Source organism: Balaenoptera ricei, chromosome 2 (genome assembly GCF_028023285.1).
Source record: "Balaenoptera ricei isolate mBalRic1 chromosome 2, mBalRic1.hap2, whole genome shotgun sequence".
NCBI lineage: Eukaryota > Metazoa > Chordata > Mammalia > Artiodactyla > Balaenopteridae > Balaenoptera > Balaenoptera ricei.
Window position 1 is genome coordinate 36162295 of NC_082640.1, and position 17157 is coordinate 36179451.

At 40.4% G+C, this 17157-nt stretch overlaps 1 protein-coding gene across 2 annotated transcripts in view; it reads left to right on the plus strand.

Annotated features, from left to right (window-relative positions):
* The first annotated feature begins 918 nt into the window (after positions 1-918).
* The window catches only part of HDGFL3 (HDGF like 3), a 73469-nt gene continuing 57230 nt past the window's right edge, over positions 919-17157 (plus strand). Inside the window, exon 1 of one of the 2 annotated variants that reach the window (XM_059912359.1) lies at positions 919-1425. In XM_059912359.1, the coding sequence (XP_059768342.1) occupies positions 1342-1425 (84 nt within the window). In that variant the 5' untranslated portion in view covers positions 919-1341. The remainder of the gene's footprint in view (positions 1426-17157) is intronic. The other variant, XM_059912357.1, reaches the window with a different exon arrangement.

The following is a 17157-nucleotide window of genomic DNA, read 5'->3' on the forward strand; positions in this document are numbered from 1 at the left end:
GAGGGGACAGACACAAACAAGGAGACAAGATGAGGACCACATAAAGTCCGTTACGCTCAGGAGCTGCGTCAGCTGACCTCTTAAAGATGAGCTTCAGGATGATGAGAGAGGCAGCATTCATTGGGCAGATTCAAAAAAACTTTGTCCAAAATGTTGCCAGGATTGGAAACGAGTGACCTGCCAGAATAAGTCCCTTTCACAAAACTACAGGCCTATAAGGCCCACGCATGGAAAAGCATAACCGCTTCCGGACTTTGGAGTTATGGAGGTCCGTGTTCGAATCCCGACTGTCCCGCTTGGCAAATTAGATAACCTCCGGTGACTCCGGTTAACTTGCCCTGGGTGGGTCACACCACATTGTGAAGGGCAGGCCTAGGGTGAGACCCCAACAAGGTCGCTGACTCCAGAGCGGTGCTCTTTCCAGCAGCCTGATGCTCTGCGTAGCGGGTCCCCTCGCGCGGCCGGCCCCCGGCCTGGAGCGCCTTTGTGCCCCACTCACCCGAGAGCACTCGCAGAAGCGGCCCGCGGCGGGGAGCCGGGAGGGAGACCAGTCAGCGGGAGGTGGCCGTGGGACTGGGGGTGCCGGTGGGAGCGCCCCCGATGTGGCGCGGACGGGTGGGGAGCGGGCCGGCCAGGTGGTGATTGGCTGGGCTGAGGCTGGCAGGTCCGGGCCAAGAACAAAAGAGAGCGGGCGGCGGGCGGCCTCTGGAGTAGGTGCTCCCGTCCGCCCGGCGCGGGCTTCGGTGCTGGGGGAAGACGCACCCACCGCCCGCCCGCCGAGCTGCCGGGCTGGCGCGCTCGGTTTCTGCGCAAGAGCCGGCCGTGTACCTAGGAATTAACCGGCCGGCCCTGGAGGGGAGGGGTGGGGAGCGGGAAGTGGTGGTGGTGGGGGGGGATGTTGAGCGCGCGCGAGAACAATAATAAGATCGTGTTTGCGGTCGCTGCCCGAGGAGGAATTCGGAGGAGGCGCGAGGCCCGGTGCTCGCGCCGCGCCCGGGAGCCCGGGAAAGAGGCCGCCGGCGGCGGCGGCGGCGGCATGAGGCAGGCGACGCGGCGCCTGTGAGCAGCGCACGGCGGCGGCGGGGAACCTCAGCGCAGGGAGAGCCGAGCGGCCGGGGGCTCCCCTCCCCCGCTGCCGGGCGGTGATTTGCCGGGCCTGCTGCGCCCCCCGCCCACCCCTCGCCCCAGCCGCCGCCTCGCCGCTTCCCTTCGTCGGAGCGGCCGCTCGTCCGCCCGGCTCGAGGCCCGCGGGGAGCGCGGCGCAGTCCGTTGGCCCGCGGGGGGGCGGCCTCCCGGCATCTTCGCGTCGCCCAAGGACGACCAGGAAGGGGAGCGGCCGGGATGGCGCGTCCGCGGCCCCGCGAGTACAAGGCGGGCGACCTGGTCTTCGCCAAGATGAAGGGCTACCCGCACTGGCCGGCCCGGGTGAGTACGGCGGCCGCGCGCGGGCCCGCCCGCCCACCATTTTCCCCTTCATGATGGCGCGCCCGCCCCCTTTCCCCATTGCCTCAGCCCGGAGCGCGGAGCCCGCCGCGAGCGGCCGACTGCGGCCGGGGCTGAGGGCGCGGGCGGCGCTGCGCAGGGAAGACGGGGCCGCGCCGGAGGCGAGGGTTCCGGGCCGCGCCCGCACCCCGCGAGGGCCGCCATCCTTCCGCCCACTTTCGAAGGCGGCTCCGGCCCCGGCAGGCCCGCCGCTGCCTTCCTCCCGGAAAGCCGGTGGTGACCGGGAGCCCGCGCCGCCGGGAAGCGGGCCTGGAGTGGGGCCATCGCTCCGGGCAGGGTCGTTGGTAGACACCGCGGTCCCGGGCGAACGTCGGGGCACGTAGGGGAGCGTAGTGCAAATGGCTGTCGGAGAGCCGGCGGGCGCCTGCGGCGCAAATCCTGGAAAGGGGTAGTGGTCATTGAGAGCTAGCTGGAGCCTCTTGGCAGTCATTCATCCGTCTCTCGTTGCATCCTTCGCCATCCAGACTTGTTGAGTTTTCCCTGAGCGCGATTCCGGGTGCCCCGCCTGCCCTATCCTTGTCCTGGGGTACGTGCATCCTTGGTGCCCATGGTTCTTTTAAACCGACACCAAATAGCCGGGAGCTTGCAGCTTGGCACTGACTGGTGTGTCCTGTAAGCTCCTCGTGCCTTTTCACCTCCATGTTTGTTTTAGGTCAGATCCCAGACCTTATCCTCGGCCTCCCACAACAGTCCACAATAGCGCTCTCTTTCTGTGTAGCAGGGTTTTCGCTGGGCTCTTTCTCTAGAAAGCATCTGCGTGTAATACATAACATTAAATTTTATTAGGCCCTTTGCTAACATGTGTGCTTTGTGTCTTAAAATAAATCCCTTTTACTTTTATTTTATAACAGTTGGCAGTTAATTGCTTGAAATAAGAAACAGTGAAAAGGAGGGTCAAAACATGTTGAAGATTATGTTAGTAAACTTGAGGAATAGAAGTAGACATGGGAAATAGTGGCATAAGTATGAGTGCAGGCTCTAAAAATGTTGTATTATATGCAAGTGAAGGTACTGAGATTCCCCCCTCCCCCAAATACACCCATTCACAAAAGGAAGTGACATCATGGGTGGCCAGACTGAAATTTAGTGAAGTTGAAGTAATGGATGGACATAATCACTTTTTTTGTTTTTAGTTTGTCACGATTGTAAAATGGAAAGAAAACTGGGTCAGGAATTGGGGGACCCTGGCATCAGGTCTGGGCTCTGTTATGGGCTAATCATCTCAACTGTCTGAATATCCATTTCTGCAACTGTAAAATGATCATCTCTAGGATTCCTTCCAACACTAACAACCTCAGATTTCAAGGGGAAAAAACAGTCTTATTCAGATTCCGTGAGGCTGTGCAAATAACTTTTCTCCACATCTGAATTGTAGGTTTTCCTTAAATAAGGCAAAGTTTTCATGGTGGAATAATGGGTTATTTTTCCTACTACAGTGCCATAATGCTTTGGGGCAAGATTTGTTACTTTAGGAGTCCTTTAGGGAACCCCTTGAATATATTCGTTAAGTAAGAAATAAACAGCTATAGGGCACGTATGTTTATACATAGTCAAAAGTGAATTGAAAGTTATCATCACTAGTTGGTCATTTTCTTGTAACACAATGGCTTTCTTTAATCTTACCTTTGAAAATATCTCCTGAGAGTCAAAAAGAAAATAGACTTAAAATTTCATTAACATGTTGCTTGCATATGTTGGCCACCTGTAGTAATTTTGAAACAAAAAAGTGCTGCAGAAGTAGTCGTAGTTGTATATTTAATTGTACATAAAATTCCTAGGAGTTATAATTCCCAACCAAGGCAAAATGGAAAATAAAATGAGGAAATAAAATCAATTACATTGTTAGATAAGATACAGTAAATACAGGGGGAAAAATGTGTGTCTGTTCACATTTAACGTGAGCTCCTCAAGGGAAGGACCTAAGTCTCTAATTTTTTAAAAATATTTTATAGTGAGTGACATGTTGTAATTTCCAAAGAAAGGTAAAGGTTAGAAAAAGAAGAAAGATATTTGAGTCCCTACTCTTTGTTACAGTTGAATGTGTCAGTGTTCTCGTTTTATTTGCATCCCAATTCTGTGAGATAGTATCCCCACTTTACACCTAGCTATAGCTTTGTAGATGATGATATTATCAAGTATGGGGGGGAAAATCCTACTTATTTAAATTTCAAATATTGTCTCTTGATATGAACGCCAGCCATGTTGGGATTCTATCAATATATGGCCACAAGGAATGAAACATAGGAGGGAGAACATGGGGGAAACATTTCTTCAGGCTATGGGGAGGAGCTTTCTGATGGTCAGAGCTGGTCCACGTGGCATGGAGAAGTGACTTCTCTGCTGTAGAGAAGACATTTGTTTTGGTCCTAGGAATCCCCTTGTGAGGAATGTGAGTCTAGAGAATTCACACATCTAGTAAATTTGATCAGGTTGGTTTCAGCTTTTGGCTGAGCTTCACACTCTGTGCCCAGGGTGTGTTCTGTAGTCTAAGTTTCAGTTTACTACTCTGTAAAATAGGGATAATTCTCACCTCACAGATTTAGTGTATGTAAAAGCACTAAGCAGCAGTACTTGAATGTTCCTATCTTTTTTGCTTTTTGAATTTCTAATTTTTCCCCTGTATCACTACACTATTTAAAATTTTCAGCTCTTAAGTAGATTTGTTATTTGTCCAACATTTTATCATGAAAAATTTCAAACATAGAGAGAATTTAAAAAATTGTATAGTGAACAGCCATATATCTACCACCTAGATTCTGCACTTAACATTTTGCTATACTTGCTGTATCACCTATTTGTTCACATATCCATCCCTCTATCCATACAGCAGTCCATCTTTTTTTTAATGCATTTCAAAGTAAGTTGCAGATAATTTACTCCTAGACACTCCAGAATGTATTTCATTAACTAGAGGTCAATATTTTTAATAGATTCTTTTTTTTTCCTTTGAGGTAAAATTTACATAGACTGAAACACACTTACCTTAAATGTACCATTCAGTGAGTTGACAAATGTATACACTGGTATAATGCAAGCCCCTACTGGGACAGAACAGTACCAGTACCCAAGAAAGTTCCCTTATGCCTCTTCCCAGTTGATTGTTGTCCTCCTTCCTTTTCAGATGTATTATTTTAACATTAAGTAGCAGCTGGCTGTTTCTAATGGAGTATACTTGCTGTATATGACTTTAAAAATTAGAAGTTCAATTATGCCTAAGGATTAACTAGCTTAATACTAAAAAATACTTATGCTAAAACAAGAGTCTCTGAAGCCTTTTTTTTTTAATTTAAAAAAAATGTTTTATTTATTTTTTATTTTTGGCCACATAGGGTCTTAGTTGGGGCATGCAGGATCTTTCACTGCGGCATGCGGGCTTCTCTCTAGTTCTTCTCTCCAGTTGAGGCGCGCAGGCCTAGTTGCCCCATGGCATGTGGGATCTTAGTTCCCTGACCAGGGATCGAACCCGAGTCCCCTACATTGGAAGGCGGATTCTTTACCACTGAACCACCAGGGAAGTCCCTCTGAAGGCTTTTGATTGTGTACCTTGTTGGTAAAAAAAAAAAAAAATAGAGCATGCATCTCTACTATGTGTGAATTTACTTTAAAATTACATATACATGTACTTTGTACTATTATACCTATTATAAGATACATACGAAAAAACTAATAGGGATGACAGATGATATAGATATTTTATGTTTTAAAATTCTTATTGGCAAAATGTCATTAATAGTACTAGATTAAGTTTATATTTTAAAAAGTACTAATTTTTGGAATATTTTTGCCTCCTTCTTGTGACATCTGACTAGATTGTCACAGTTTTTATCTTCTAAAGAGATATTATAGAATAGAACTGTCAGCTTGGCCATTTCCTTGTTTGCTTGTGCTTACATTATTAGTGTCATCTTTGTAGGACTCCTTTAGCCACTTGTTCATTTAGCGAGAATTCTGTTAGAAGTAGATGTTCCATAATTCTACTCAACCAGGCACACACAAATGGCAATAAGTCACAGTATGCCTAAAGTGAATAAATATAACTACCTAAATAAGCAAACTAGTGTTAATTGATGTATTGGATATTAGTAAAATTTACTTTTTAGGTGAAAGAATAAGAAACTAAGATAGAAGTTGTACTATTTTCTTCTCAGACCCTCTAAAATCATCTTGTGTATCCCCTGAGGTGTGAGCACTCTGCTTATGTACCCCTACTCTAAAAAATGGAAAAACAAAAAACAATACAAAAACCAGGAAGTCTTAAAGCTCTTGTGTTTCAATTAAAGAGCTTTTTAAAAGTTAACCTTCTGGGGCTTCCCTGGTGGCGCAGTGGTTGGGAGTCTGCCTGCAGATGCAGGGGACACGGGTTCGAGCCCTGGTCTGGGAAGATCCCACATGCCGCAGAGCGGCTGGGCCCCGTGAGCCACAGTTACTGAGCCTGCGCGTCTGGAGCCTGTGCTCCGCAACAAGAGAGGCCGCGATGGTGGGAGGCCCGCACATCCCGATGAAGAGTGGCCCCCGCTCGCCGCGACTGGAGAAGGCCCTCGCACAGAAACGAAGACCTAACCCAGCCATAAATAAATAAATAAATTAATAAGTAAATAAATTAAAATTTTAAAAAAAATTAACTTTATATGAGAACTCTCAAACATCTTTAATAGGAGAGTAAGTTGATATAACCACTTTAGAAAACTGGCCTGATCTACTGTAGTTAAACATACGCCTGCCTTGTGATTTGGCAGTCTGTTCTAGGCATATACCCAAGAGAAATGGGTGTTTATGTCCACCAAAAGACTTGTACAGTAATGCTTGTACATGGCAGCTTTATCCATAATAGCAGAAGACTGAAAACAACCCAGATGTCCATCAACACGAGAACGGATAAGCAAATTTGTAGTATGTTTGTATAGTGGAGTACTACCCAGCAATAAAAAGGGGCAGACTACTGATGCCCACAAAAATATGGATGAATCTCAGAAATATAAGGTTGAGTGAAAAAAGCCAGACGCAAGACAGTACCTTCTGTATGATCCCATGATGTTCAAAAACAGGCAAAGCTGATCAATGGTGATCAGTTTGTGGTAGGTGGAGGTGGTGGTGGGGTTACTGACTGGTAGGAGGCACTGGAAATGTTCTGTATCTTGATCTGGGTTTGTACGTATGTAAAAATTTATCAAGCTTGCACATGGGGATTTATGCACTATTATGTATATAATGCCTCAATTTGTGTATATAATGCCTCAATTTTAAAAGCACACTTTGTATGAGGTGGGGAAAAAGAATCTAATACTCCAAGCTTCTTCTTGGATTGAATTTCACCATTCTTAGCTTTCAGTGAGAAATTTTTTCCTTTAGGGCTTCAGTCCTACAAAGTTGCATCTTCCTATTCCCTTTGACTATTTTAGAAGCTTCATTTACTACTTCACAGCTTTCTCTTGAGGCTTCTTTGTAGTTCTGGATTCTGCCTCTGTCTTTTGCTTAACTCTACTAGAGTCTTTCTGTTCCTTTCATGGTAAATCATTCATTGCTCATCATATTTTTGATCTAGCTCTCCACCTCTCACTTGTTAAAACTTAAGAATTAAGCATTTGACTTACCCCTCTATGACAGTTCAAAGAGCTGAACTCTTATTGAACTTTTATTGAGTACCTACTGTATGTAAGGCACTGTACTAGGTGTATTTTTTTGTTTTTCTACCAACAGATTAAACTTGCAGCAATTTTAAAACATTGTAATTGAATAATTAAAGTGTTTCCCTATCCTCTTATTAATGTAAATACTGGTTGGGAATCCTCAGTTTCTGATCCATAGCACTTTCCATTTTTTTTTTGGCCTTGACAGTAAACTGCTAGACTGTGAACCTTTATTTCTGGAGACCAGGCTACATATTTTCAGAGAATCAGTTGACACTTAAATTCTTTTCAATCTCGACATAAAGTAAGATGTTTATAATCTGTATTACTTTTACCTGAGTCCACAGAAGTCCATCGTTGGTTCATTCCTCAGGTAGAGTGGCACAGGCTCACTCAGCCTTTCCCCAAGAGACTATATTCACATTGCCAGTTTGAGACTGGCAAACTGTCTCATTTTCTTCAGCTTAACCCTGGGAGCAAACAGGCAACTTAAAGTCTCAATACCAACATTTACATTTTCCATCAGCCAGGTGAATCTGTATATCTGGCATATCCCCTTTGGAATGCCCTAATGACTACTTGTTGCCCCATGATTTGAAGAATATTAATTCTCTTAATTCCACTATATGAGATTGTGTTTGATTCTTTTGGAAAATGACTGATGGTTTAAAATGATATATGACTTTGTTGAAAATGTCTATTAGCATTAGAAAAACATTATAGACTAATAAATATAGTAGAGGAAGAGCCCAAATATTCCTGTTTATTAGAGAAATATCTTCTATTGCAGAAGAGTCTCCAGATGTCTGATCAAAATATAGTCCACTTAATACGGTTGTTAGCCCACTGCAAAAAGATTTCTTAATCATTTCAAGCAGTACTGAAAGCATGGTCTGTGGACTGTTTGTTATCTGTCAGTGACAAGATAGATACAGAAATTGAGAGCAAGAGTTTAGAAATTTTTTAGCAATTTGATAGAGTAACTTTTTGTTTGTGAATCTGGTTTAAAATTGAGGTTTGTATTTGTATGCCTTTTAATTTTAATTTTCTAATAATTCATCTTTAATGTATTTTATTAAAATGTCTGTAACTGATTAGAATTTTTTTAAATTTCTCCTTCACCACAGAATAGAAGTACTAACTATAGAGGACCCTTAACAGTTAATAGTGTTCCTTGCACTGAAAACAATTTACTCATACTGTAAACTATTTAAACTATCCTTATTTAAAAGAGAGAATGGACTGACCTTCATGTTATATATTAATTTCACCTGTGTGACAGAGTTACAGTTATTACACAAGTAATAATGTTCACTGTAGAAAGAGTAACATCCCTAGACATACTTACAAGCATCATGAATATGTACCTATATGTGTAAGTACATAATTTTTGTAATATATACAGTTTTGCAACCTTTTTCCCCTCTAAACACTGTATCTTTAGAAGACTTTCAATGGCAATGAATATGTTTTTATAACATTATTTGTAGTAGCCATCTGGTAATTTATGGCATGGACCTATTTTTATAAATTATAACTACTTGCTATTGTAAGACACTTATTTTATTTCCAGTTTTATACTATAAAAGAATACTCTGAGAAACATTCTTTTGGCTTAATTGTTATTTCCTTAGGACAAGTCTCTGGAAATTATATTTCTGAGTCAAGGGGCATGTGCATGTTTTAAAGGTTTGTATTACAAAGATTTCACTATCTTATCTTACCCACTACCAGAATAAGAGAATACTTGTTTTTTCACATATTCATTAAAAGTAGATGATTCAAACTTTTAAAAATCTTTCTCAATTTAATAAGCACAAATATTTAATTGAATTATTTTCTTTGGTTACAAGTTAGGCAGAATATATGTATCATATATGACATTCTATCAATAATGTATATGTGTCTTGATTATCAAGTTAGAATGAGTATATATAATAACACTACTATGAGGTAGATATCCCCATAAGAGAACCAAGACTTAGCTTAAGAAATTCACCTAAAGACAACTTAATTAAGTGTCTTAATCCCAGATTATTAAGAATGCCACAAGAACATAAGAAATGTGATATCAGATTAGGTAAAGGACTAAAGAAGCATTTGGCGGTATGTAAAAAGACCATACATATATGTGTGTTTGTAGGGCTCACAAGTTTCTGTGAAGCTGGAAATCTTCAGTCAGAGAACATTTACTATTGTAACATTTATTATATTATCTTTAGTCTATATCTCTTTGAAAGCCCTTTGACACAAGGCAATATAAAAATAAATATTAGTTGTGCATTTAAAGAAAGCAGAGACCCATTAAAATCAATTCTGAATGAGTAGCATGATGTTGACTTAGTGTAAGTTCTAAAACCTTTATGTGTGAGAGAACACATCTACTTTGAACATCAGGTAGGGTAGTTACGAGAGTTACTGGTTCAGTAGAGCCTAGAAGCTAAATCATAAGAACTACTACTACTAGCCTGTGTAACTTCTTGCCAGTTTACTGCATTCCCAATCTCTGTAACAGCATTTTCCTATGTACAGTGTATCACTGCCATTTGTATATGTAATCTCCTTTCAGCTGATTAAAATGGAGGTAGTAATTGAATTTTTCTACTATATCTTCTTACTTGATAAGAATTCGCTGTAGTTAGGTAAGTACCACCTGTAGGGTTACCGAGAGCCACGTAGAGGTTAAAAAGAGTGAAATAATCTAATGATTGGTGAGCTCAGACATTTAGAGTGACATCCTCCAGATTTCTGAGCAAGACTTCCTGCCATGTCGGGAAAGACAACTAGACCAGGAGTTAAAAGATTAGCACCTCATTCTACCACTCTCTTGGTTTGTTAGGTGTGGGCATCTTTTTTTATTACAACCTCTTTGTAAAACAGGGAGAGTGATAATTCTTAGTCTCACCCTTTTTCCTAGTAATCAAATGTGAAAATACACATGAAGGAAGTGTTTGCTAATTAAGTACCTAATAATTACCTCCTAGAAACACCAGACCTAGTAAAGTCTCAGTAAATGTTTTTGTGGTTTGGCAAGTGTGTCTTTCAGCAGTTTCCCTGTGACTTTATAATAGTAAGTTGGCTTTAGGCTCTGGGAGTTGTGGGGACTTCCCATTAATATTACCCCTCCAGATTTCTGAGTGTGATGAGCCATCTCTAGAGGGTCCACATAGCTTCAGGATTTGGGGGCAAACTAAGCTGGACTTCGTTGGCAGATAAACGGTGCCTGTGAATCAACTACTCCCACTTGATCACTGAAACTCAAGCTCTGAGTGGATTCCCTAAGCCTGATTATAGAGTCTTGAAGCCTCCCCAAAAGTGGAGGTACCGTTTCAAAGTGGACTGGGTAATTCTTACTAACATACTAGTAACTTCTTAGTTTCTATCAAAATATGTTTTAAGATGAGAGTTGTTGTAAGTGGTGGGTTCATTTAGGTTCAGTAGTGGTTAGCAAATATAAAAATGAGTTTCACAGAGATTGAAAAACTTTTATGTAGGGAAAAATGTCAAAAAATAAACCCATGCCTTTAGATCTCTTCTTCCTTTCTGTCACTGAAGTAGAACTTTTATACTAATGACATCTTTAATTTTGGAGGAAATGCATATTTAGAGGGAGCAGTATTATGAATTCTCAGTTCATTTTTTTTTTGGAGTTAGCATATGTTAAATGGATTGAAAATTAATTCCCTCAAGACTTCTGTTTGACTTTCAAAATGAGACCAGCTATTTTCAAACAAGGCATAACTGTTCTTATCTCCTTCGCTGGACTGCTACATGAGGATTAAGTCAATAATTTTGAAAAAGTATTTAGACTTTGGAAATGAGTCATTGTTGCTGATTGATTCTGTTGCAGTCTAGTCTAGTGGCTTTCAGACTGTTTTTGACTGTAACTGACAGTAAGAAATAAATATTAATTTCATACACACACACTAGAAAAAGATTTTCACCAAAACATACTATATGTGATGCATCTTGATGTTTTTATATTTCATTTTGTATAAAATCAGGTTGTAACCCACAAAATCAATTTCACTACCTGTAGTTTGAAAAGCACTGGTCTGGTCTGTTAGGCCAAAGGGAGATTAATCTATGTGACTTATATATGTTTATATAGAACAGTAGTTGGATTTTTTTTTTTTTTTTTTTTTTTTTTTTAGTAGTTGGATTTTTGAGATGAGTTAATAGTCCTGAGCTTTTTATTCTGCTGTAGCCATAGTCCTACATGGAGGTCACATGAACATAAGAAATGAAAGTTATGTTAGGTCACTTAACCACCCTGGCCAGTATTTTACTTGATCTCCAAAGGTATACAGATCAGATATTTCTACTCTCATTTTCCTTCTATTCTTTGAACTGCAAATATACCTACTACTTTCTTAGCTTTCTCTATGAAGCTAATTATAGTTTCATAAATATGGCTTGTTGAGGGTAATAAGCTTCATACATTTGCTAACTAGTTAGTGATAAACACTGACTCTCTAGTGTTCCCTGGCTGATAATATTGAGGTTCTGGGGTTTTCTTGGGTTTGTGAGACTAGACTGTGGAGGTATCAGGCTATCTATGACTGGGATTGATGGGCTTTTGTTAAATCCAGAAAACCTATAGGTGGGGTAGGTTTGTGGTACCCTCTGAGGTGGATGTAAAGTCATGGGACTACCACATTTCTAATGGTTCTGTATTTTCTTTACAATCACTTTTGTCCAATCAAAAAGAGATTTCCTTGCTACTATTTAGATAACAGCAATCTCAGAAGAGACAATCTAATATTGATGATAGTAAGACACTTCAATTTCTGAAAAAGATATATTTCTGAAAAGTTATAGTAAGCACAGTTTTATATCTCACATCTGGCTGACTGACTCACACAAAATAAGTACACTTCTATTGGAAAATAGCCCCACTATACTAAGTGGAAGTATCTGGAAACAAAAGGGTTAGGTTAATCTTTGTGTTAAGTCAGGTATTCAAGAACTCTGGTGGTTCTCCGCTCAGCTTTTTGTCACTGCTGTTGTTCACTGGCCCTATCTTGTGCTAGGTGGGGTGGCGGGTGAAGGACAGAGCCTTTGTAGAGTTATGAAATTTGATGGTCTCCATTGTTCATTTTTAATAAGCTCCTTGTCTGGGGCAAATATTTATTTAACTACAAGGGATCAGGTAACCCAGAACAAATGTGTCCCTTGTTTTTAATATTGTCATAAAAGCAAATTACAGAAGTAGGGCAGCTCAGCAAGAGCGGGCGGTTAGAGAAGTTTGTTGAAGTGAAATAGAGATGATGGTGATTGAAGACCCTTCCTTTGCGCCATTAAAATTGCTTCTCATTCAATATTGTAAACTCTAAAAAATAAGCCCTTGACCTCTCCATTTTCTCTGGGTATCCCAGCTACCTCCTGGCTTCACTCCTTCCTTATCCAAATTAGATCTACATGATTACTTGAACTGCTCTCACCCCATGCACACTTTCATGCATTCACCCTACAAACTCCTGCTGAGACCAACTAGACTTAATCACAAAGGCATGCAGACTGGGGCTGCTCCAGTATTAATTTCAGTTAGGTCCTCAACACTGCTCATCACTCCTTTTACTTGACCTGGGTCAGCTCCTTGTCCATCCTCCTCAGGTGTTAGTAGATACTTTTACTACCCTCTTCCAACTCAACTTCTTTCCCCTTATTTTCAGCAAATTATTTTACTTTCATATTTTATATGTTCATTTTCAGAGTGCAGTGGAAGAGCAGGAGCTTTATGTGCAGATAAAGCCATGTCTGCTTACTGTCTCTATCCCTCAACAGATGAATGACCTTGGGTACCTGATCTCTTTGCTTTGATGGACTGTAAAATGGAGACAATAATGCCTTCTTTTCAGGGTTATTTCAAAGATTTTGAACATAAAGAATCTGAAGTTTAACGGATGATCAAAAAAATGTTTTTTTCCCTCTCCATCGCCTCTTCCCCATCCTCCTTACTAAGACCCTCCCCTTCTTGCTTGACCCCACCCTTTTCCTTTCTTCATTCAACATTCAGCAAATATTGATATTTTTGAGTGTTTGCTGTGTCCCAAACACTAACACCCTAATAGATGCTGGGGGCAGAGAGGTGACCTAAACAAAGTTTTGTTCTCATAGACTTTAAGTCATCAGCCTCTTCCCCTCCACTGACTTTCTCTCTTCAGACTAGAAAGAATAATCTCTATCTTCCAGGCACTGCTCTCTCTGCTTTCCTTGGCAGCCAAGCTTCTTTAAATAACTGACCTTACTGTCTCTTTCTCACCCCTCTCCCAGAAGTCACCATCACCTGCCAATTAATAGAATTCATTTCAACCCTAATTGCTGCCTCTGTGGAAATTAACACTGCTGTTAAAAAATTCTCTTCCCTTGACTTCCCTCATGTGTTTCTTTTGAAAGATTCTTCTGCTTCTCTAACCATAACTTTACAGGTTCTTCTTTGGCTTCAAGCCACCATTCTTCTAAATTTCTGTTTCAGGCCCAGACTTCAAATCCACACATCCATTTACCTACTAGACAGCTCCATCTAGCTGTCCCTCAGGTACCACAAATTCATCATCAAAAGTAATCTAGCCACCCCTCCCAACCCAAGTATTCCTGTTTTACTTAAAGATTACTATTTAGCCAGTCACCCCCAAAAACAAAGACCTCAAATTATCCTAGATGCTCCTTATTCTTTGCCTCCAACATCTTATTGATCACCTAATGATGTCAAGATGGGCTGTGCAAATGGAGGCCTGGTGGTAGTTCTGATAGAGAAAAATAGTGTGAAATTTGATTCATTATACAGCCCAGGGCAGCGTAAGAATGCTAAACACAAAAGAACCTGAGGCGTATTCATGTTGTAAACAGGATGTAATTCCAGCAAAACAGTATGACATTAAATTATTAATTTGGATTTTTTGGTGTCATTTTATTCCTACTTAATACTGTATAAATTTATCTTGGTTTTATAATGTATTGTTATAATAGTAGTACTGTTATATTTGTGCACATTTCAGAACATTATGATAAAATTTTATGACAGCTGGGGTCCACATCATGTTGATATGTTCTTTTTTTTAAATTTATTTTATTGAAGTATAGTTGATTTATAATGTGTTAATTTCTACTATACAGCAAAGTGATTCAGTTATACCTATATATACATACTTTTTCATATTCTTTTCCATTATGGTTTATCACAGGATATTGAATATAGTTCCCTGTGTAGGACCTTGTTGTTTATCCATTCTATGTATAATAATTTGCATCTGCTAACCCCAAACTCCCAATCCATCCCTCCCTAGCCCCCCTCCCCCTTGGCAACCACAAGTCTGTTCTCTAGGACTGTGAGTCTGTTTCTGTGTCGTGGGTAAGTTCATATGTCATATTTTAAATTACACACATAAGTGATATCATATGGTATTTATCTTTCTCCTTCTAACTTACTTAGCATGATAATCTCTAGGTCCATCCATGTTGCTGCAAATGGCATTATTTCATTCTTTTTTATGGCTGAGTAATACTTCATTCTGTATATATACCACATCTTCTTTATCCATTCATCTGTCAATGGGCATTTAGGTTGTTTCTATGTTTTGGCTATTGTAAATAGTGCTGCAGTGAACATTGGGGTGCACGTATCTTTTTGAATTATAGTTTTCTCTAGATATAAGCCCAGGAATGGGATTGCAGGATCATGTGGCAACTCTTATTTTTCGTTTTTTAAGGAACCCCCATACTGTTTTCCATTGATGTATTCTTTTATTCTTATTTTTCTAAGAATTCTTATCAAGAATGGAAGTTAAATTTTGTTAAAGTTAAATTTTGTCGAATTGTAATAGTCTTGTAAGTTTTCTCTTTTGGCCTTTTTATTAATTATATATTTTAAATATTAAATTGTACTTGTATACCTGGAATACATCTTACTTTGTTTCAGTACAGTAATCCCCCCTTATCCATGGGGATACATTACAGTACCCCCAGTGGATGCCTGAAATTGCAGATAATACTGAGCCCTATGTATACGTTTTTTCCTATACCTGTGTACCCATGATAGAGTTTAATTTATAAATTAGGCATGGTAAAATATTAAATAACAAATAATAAAATAAAACAGTTATATCAATACACTGTAATAAAAGTTACGTGAATGTGGTCTCTCTCAAAATATCTTATTGTATAAATTTAATGCCTTTTCCATCTTAACTAAACACTTATAATGCACTATGGCCATAACTTTTGCAGTTTGGAGTGCAACAGCAAAACTAGCATAAATTTCTTTTTCCTTCACAATTTCATGGATAGAATATTCTTTCATACAGTAGATCTTAGCAACTTCAGCAAATGGTATTTTTTCTCTCCTTATTAAGTCGAGAACTTGCACCTTTTCACTTAATGAAAGCACTTCACAGCTTCTCTTTGGCATATCCAAATTGCCAGCATCGCTACTCTTGCACTTTGGGGCCCTCATTAAGTAAAATCAAGGCTACTTGAACACAAGCACTGCAATACTGCAACAGTTGATCTGATAACTGAGACAGCTACTAAGTTATTAACAGGTAGGATATGCTGGACAAAGGGATAATTCATGTCCCACTCCAGGATGGCTTGAGATTTCATAACACTACTGAGAATGGCGTGCAGTTTAAAACTTATGAATTGTTTATTTCTGGAATTTTCCATTAAATATTTTTGGACCATGGTTGATCACAGGTAACTGAAACCACAGAAAATGATACTGCAGATAATGGGGGACTATTGTACATACATTTCTTTTTTTGTTGAGATATAATTTAGGTAACATAAAATTCACCTGTTTAAGTTATACAGTTCAGTGGTTTTTATTATATTCACAATGCTGTACAACCATTGCTAATTCTAGAACGTTTTTATCACCCCAAAAGGAAACGCATACCCATTAAGCAGTCCGTCATCATCCATCCTTATCCCCAATCCATGACAATCACTAATCTACTTTGTCTCTAAGAATTTGCTTATTCTGGGTATTTCATTTGAAGGTATCATAGAATATATGGCCAATTGGACTTCCCTGGTGGGGCAGTGGTTAAGAATCCACCTGCCAGTGCAGGGGATTCTAAACCACATGGATTTGAGCCCTGATCTGGGAAGATCCCACATGCCGCGGAGCAACTAAGCCCATGAGCTACAACTACTGAGCCTGCGCTCTAGAGCCCGCATGCCACAACTACTGAGCCCACGTGCCACAGTTACTGAAGCCCGCGTGCCTAGAGCCCATGCTCCACAACAAGAGAAGCCACCACAATGAGAAGCCCGCGCACTGCAATGAAGAGTAGCCCCTGCTCGCCACAACTAGAGAAAGCTCACGCACAGCAATGAAGACCCAACATAGCCATCCATAAATAAATAAATTTATTTATTTTTTAAAAAAGAATATATGGCCAATTATGTCTGGCTTCTTTAACATAGTATTTTCAAAGTTCATCCATGTTGTAGTGTGTATCAGTAGTTTATTTCTTTTATTTATTGTTTATTTAATATTCATTTATTTATTTGGTTGCGCTGGGTCTTAGTTGCAACAGGTGTGCCCCTTAGTTGCCGCTCGCTAGCTCCTTAGTTGTAGCATGCAAATTCTTAGTTGCGGCATGCATGTAGGATCCAGTTCCCTGATGAGAGATCAAACCCAGTCCCCCTGCATTGGGAGCACGAAGGCCCAACCACTGTGCCACCAGGGAAGTCCTAGTAGTTTATTCCTTGTAATGTCTGAATAACATTCCATAGGTACTCCACATTTTGTTTATCTGTTCATCAGTTGATGGGTATTTGGGTCATTTCCACTTTGGGCTGTTATAAATAATGCTGCAATGAACATGTGTGTACAATTTTTTATGTGGATTTAATGTTTTCAATCTCTTGGGTATATACTTAGGAATGGAATTGCTGGGTCATACGGTAACTCTTTGTTTAACCCTTTGAGAAATTCCCAGGCTCTTTTCCAAAGCTGTTATACCATTTTACATTCCATATAGCCTAATGACCTTGACTAGAACCTCCAGTACAATGT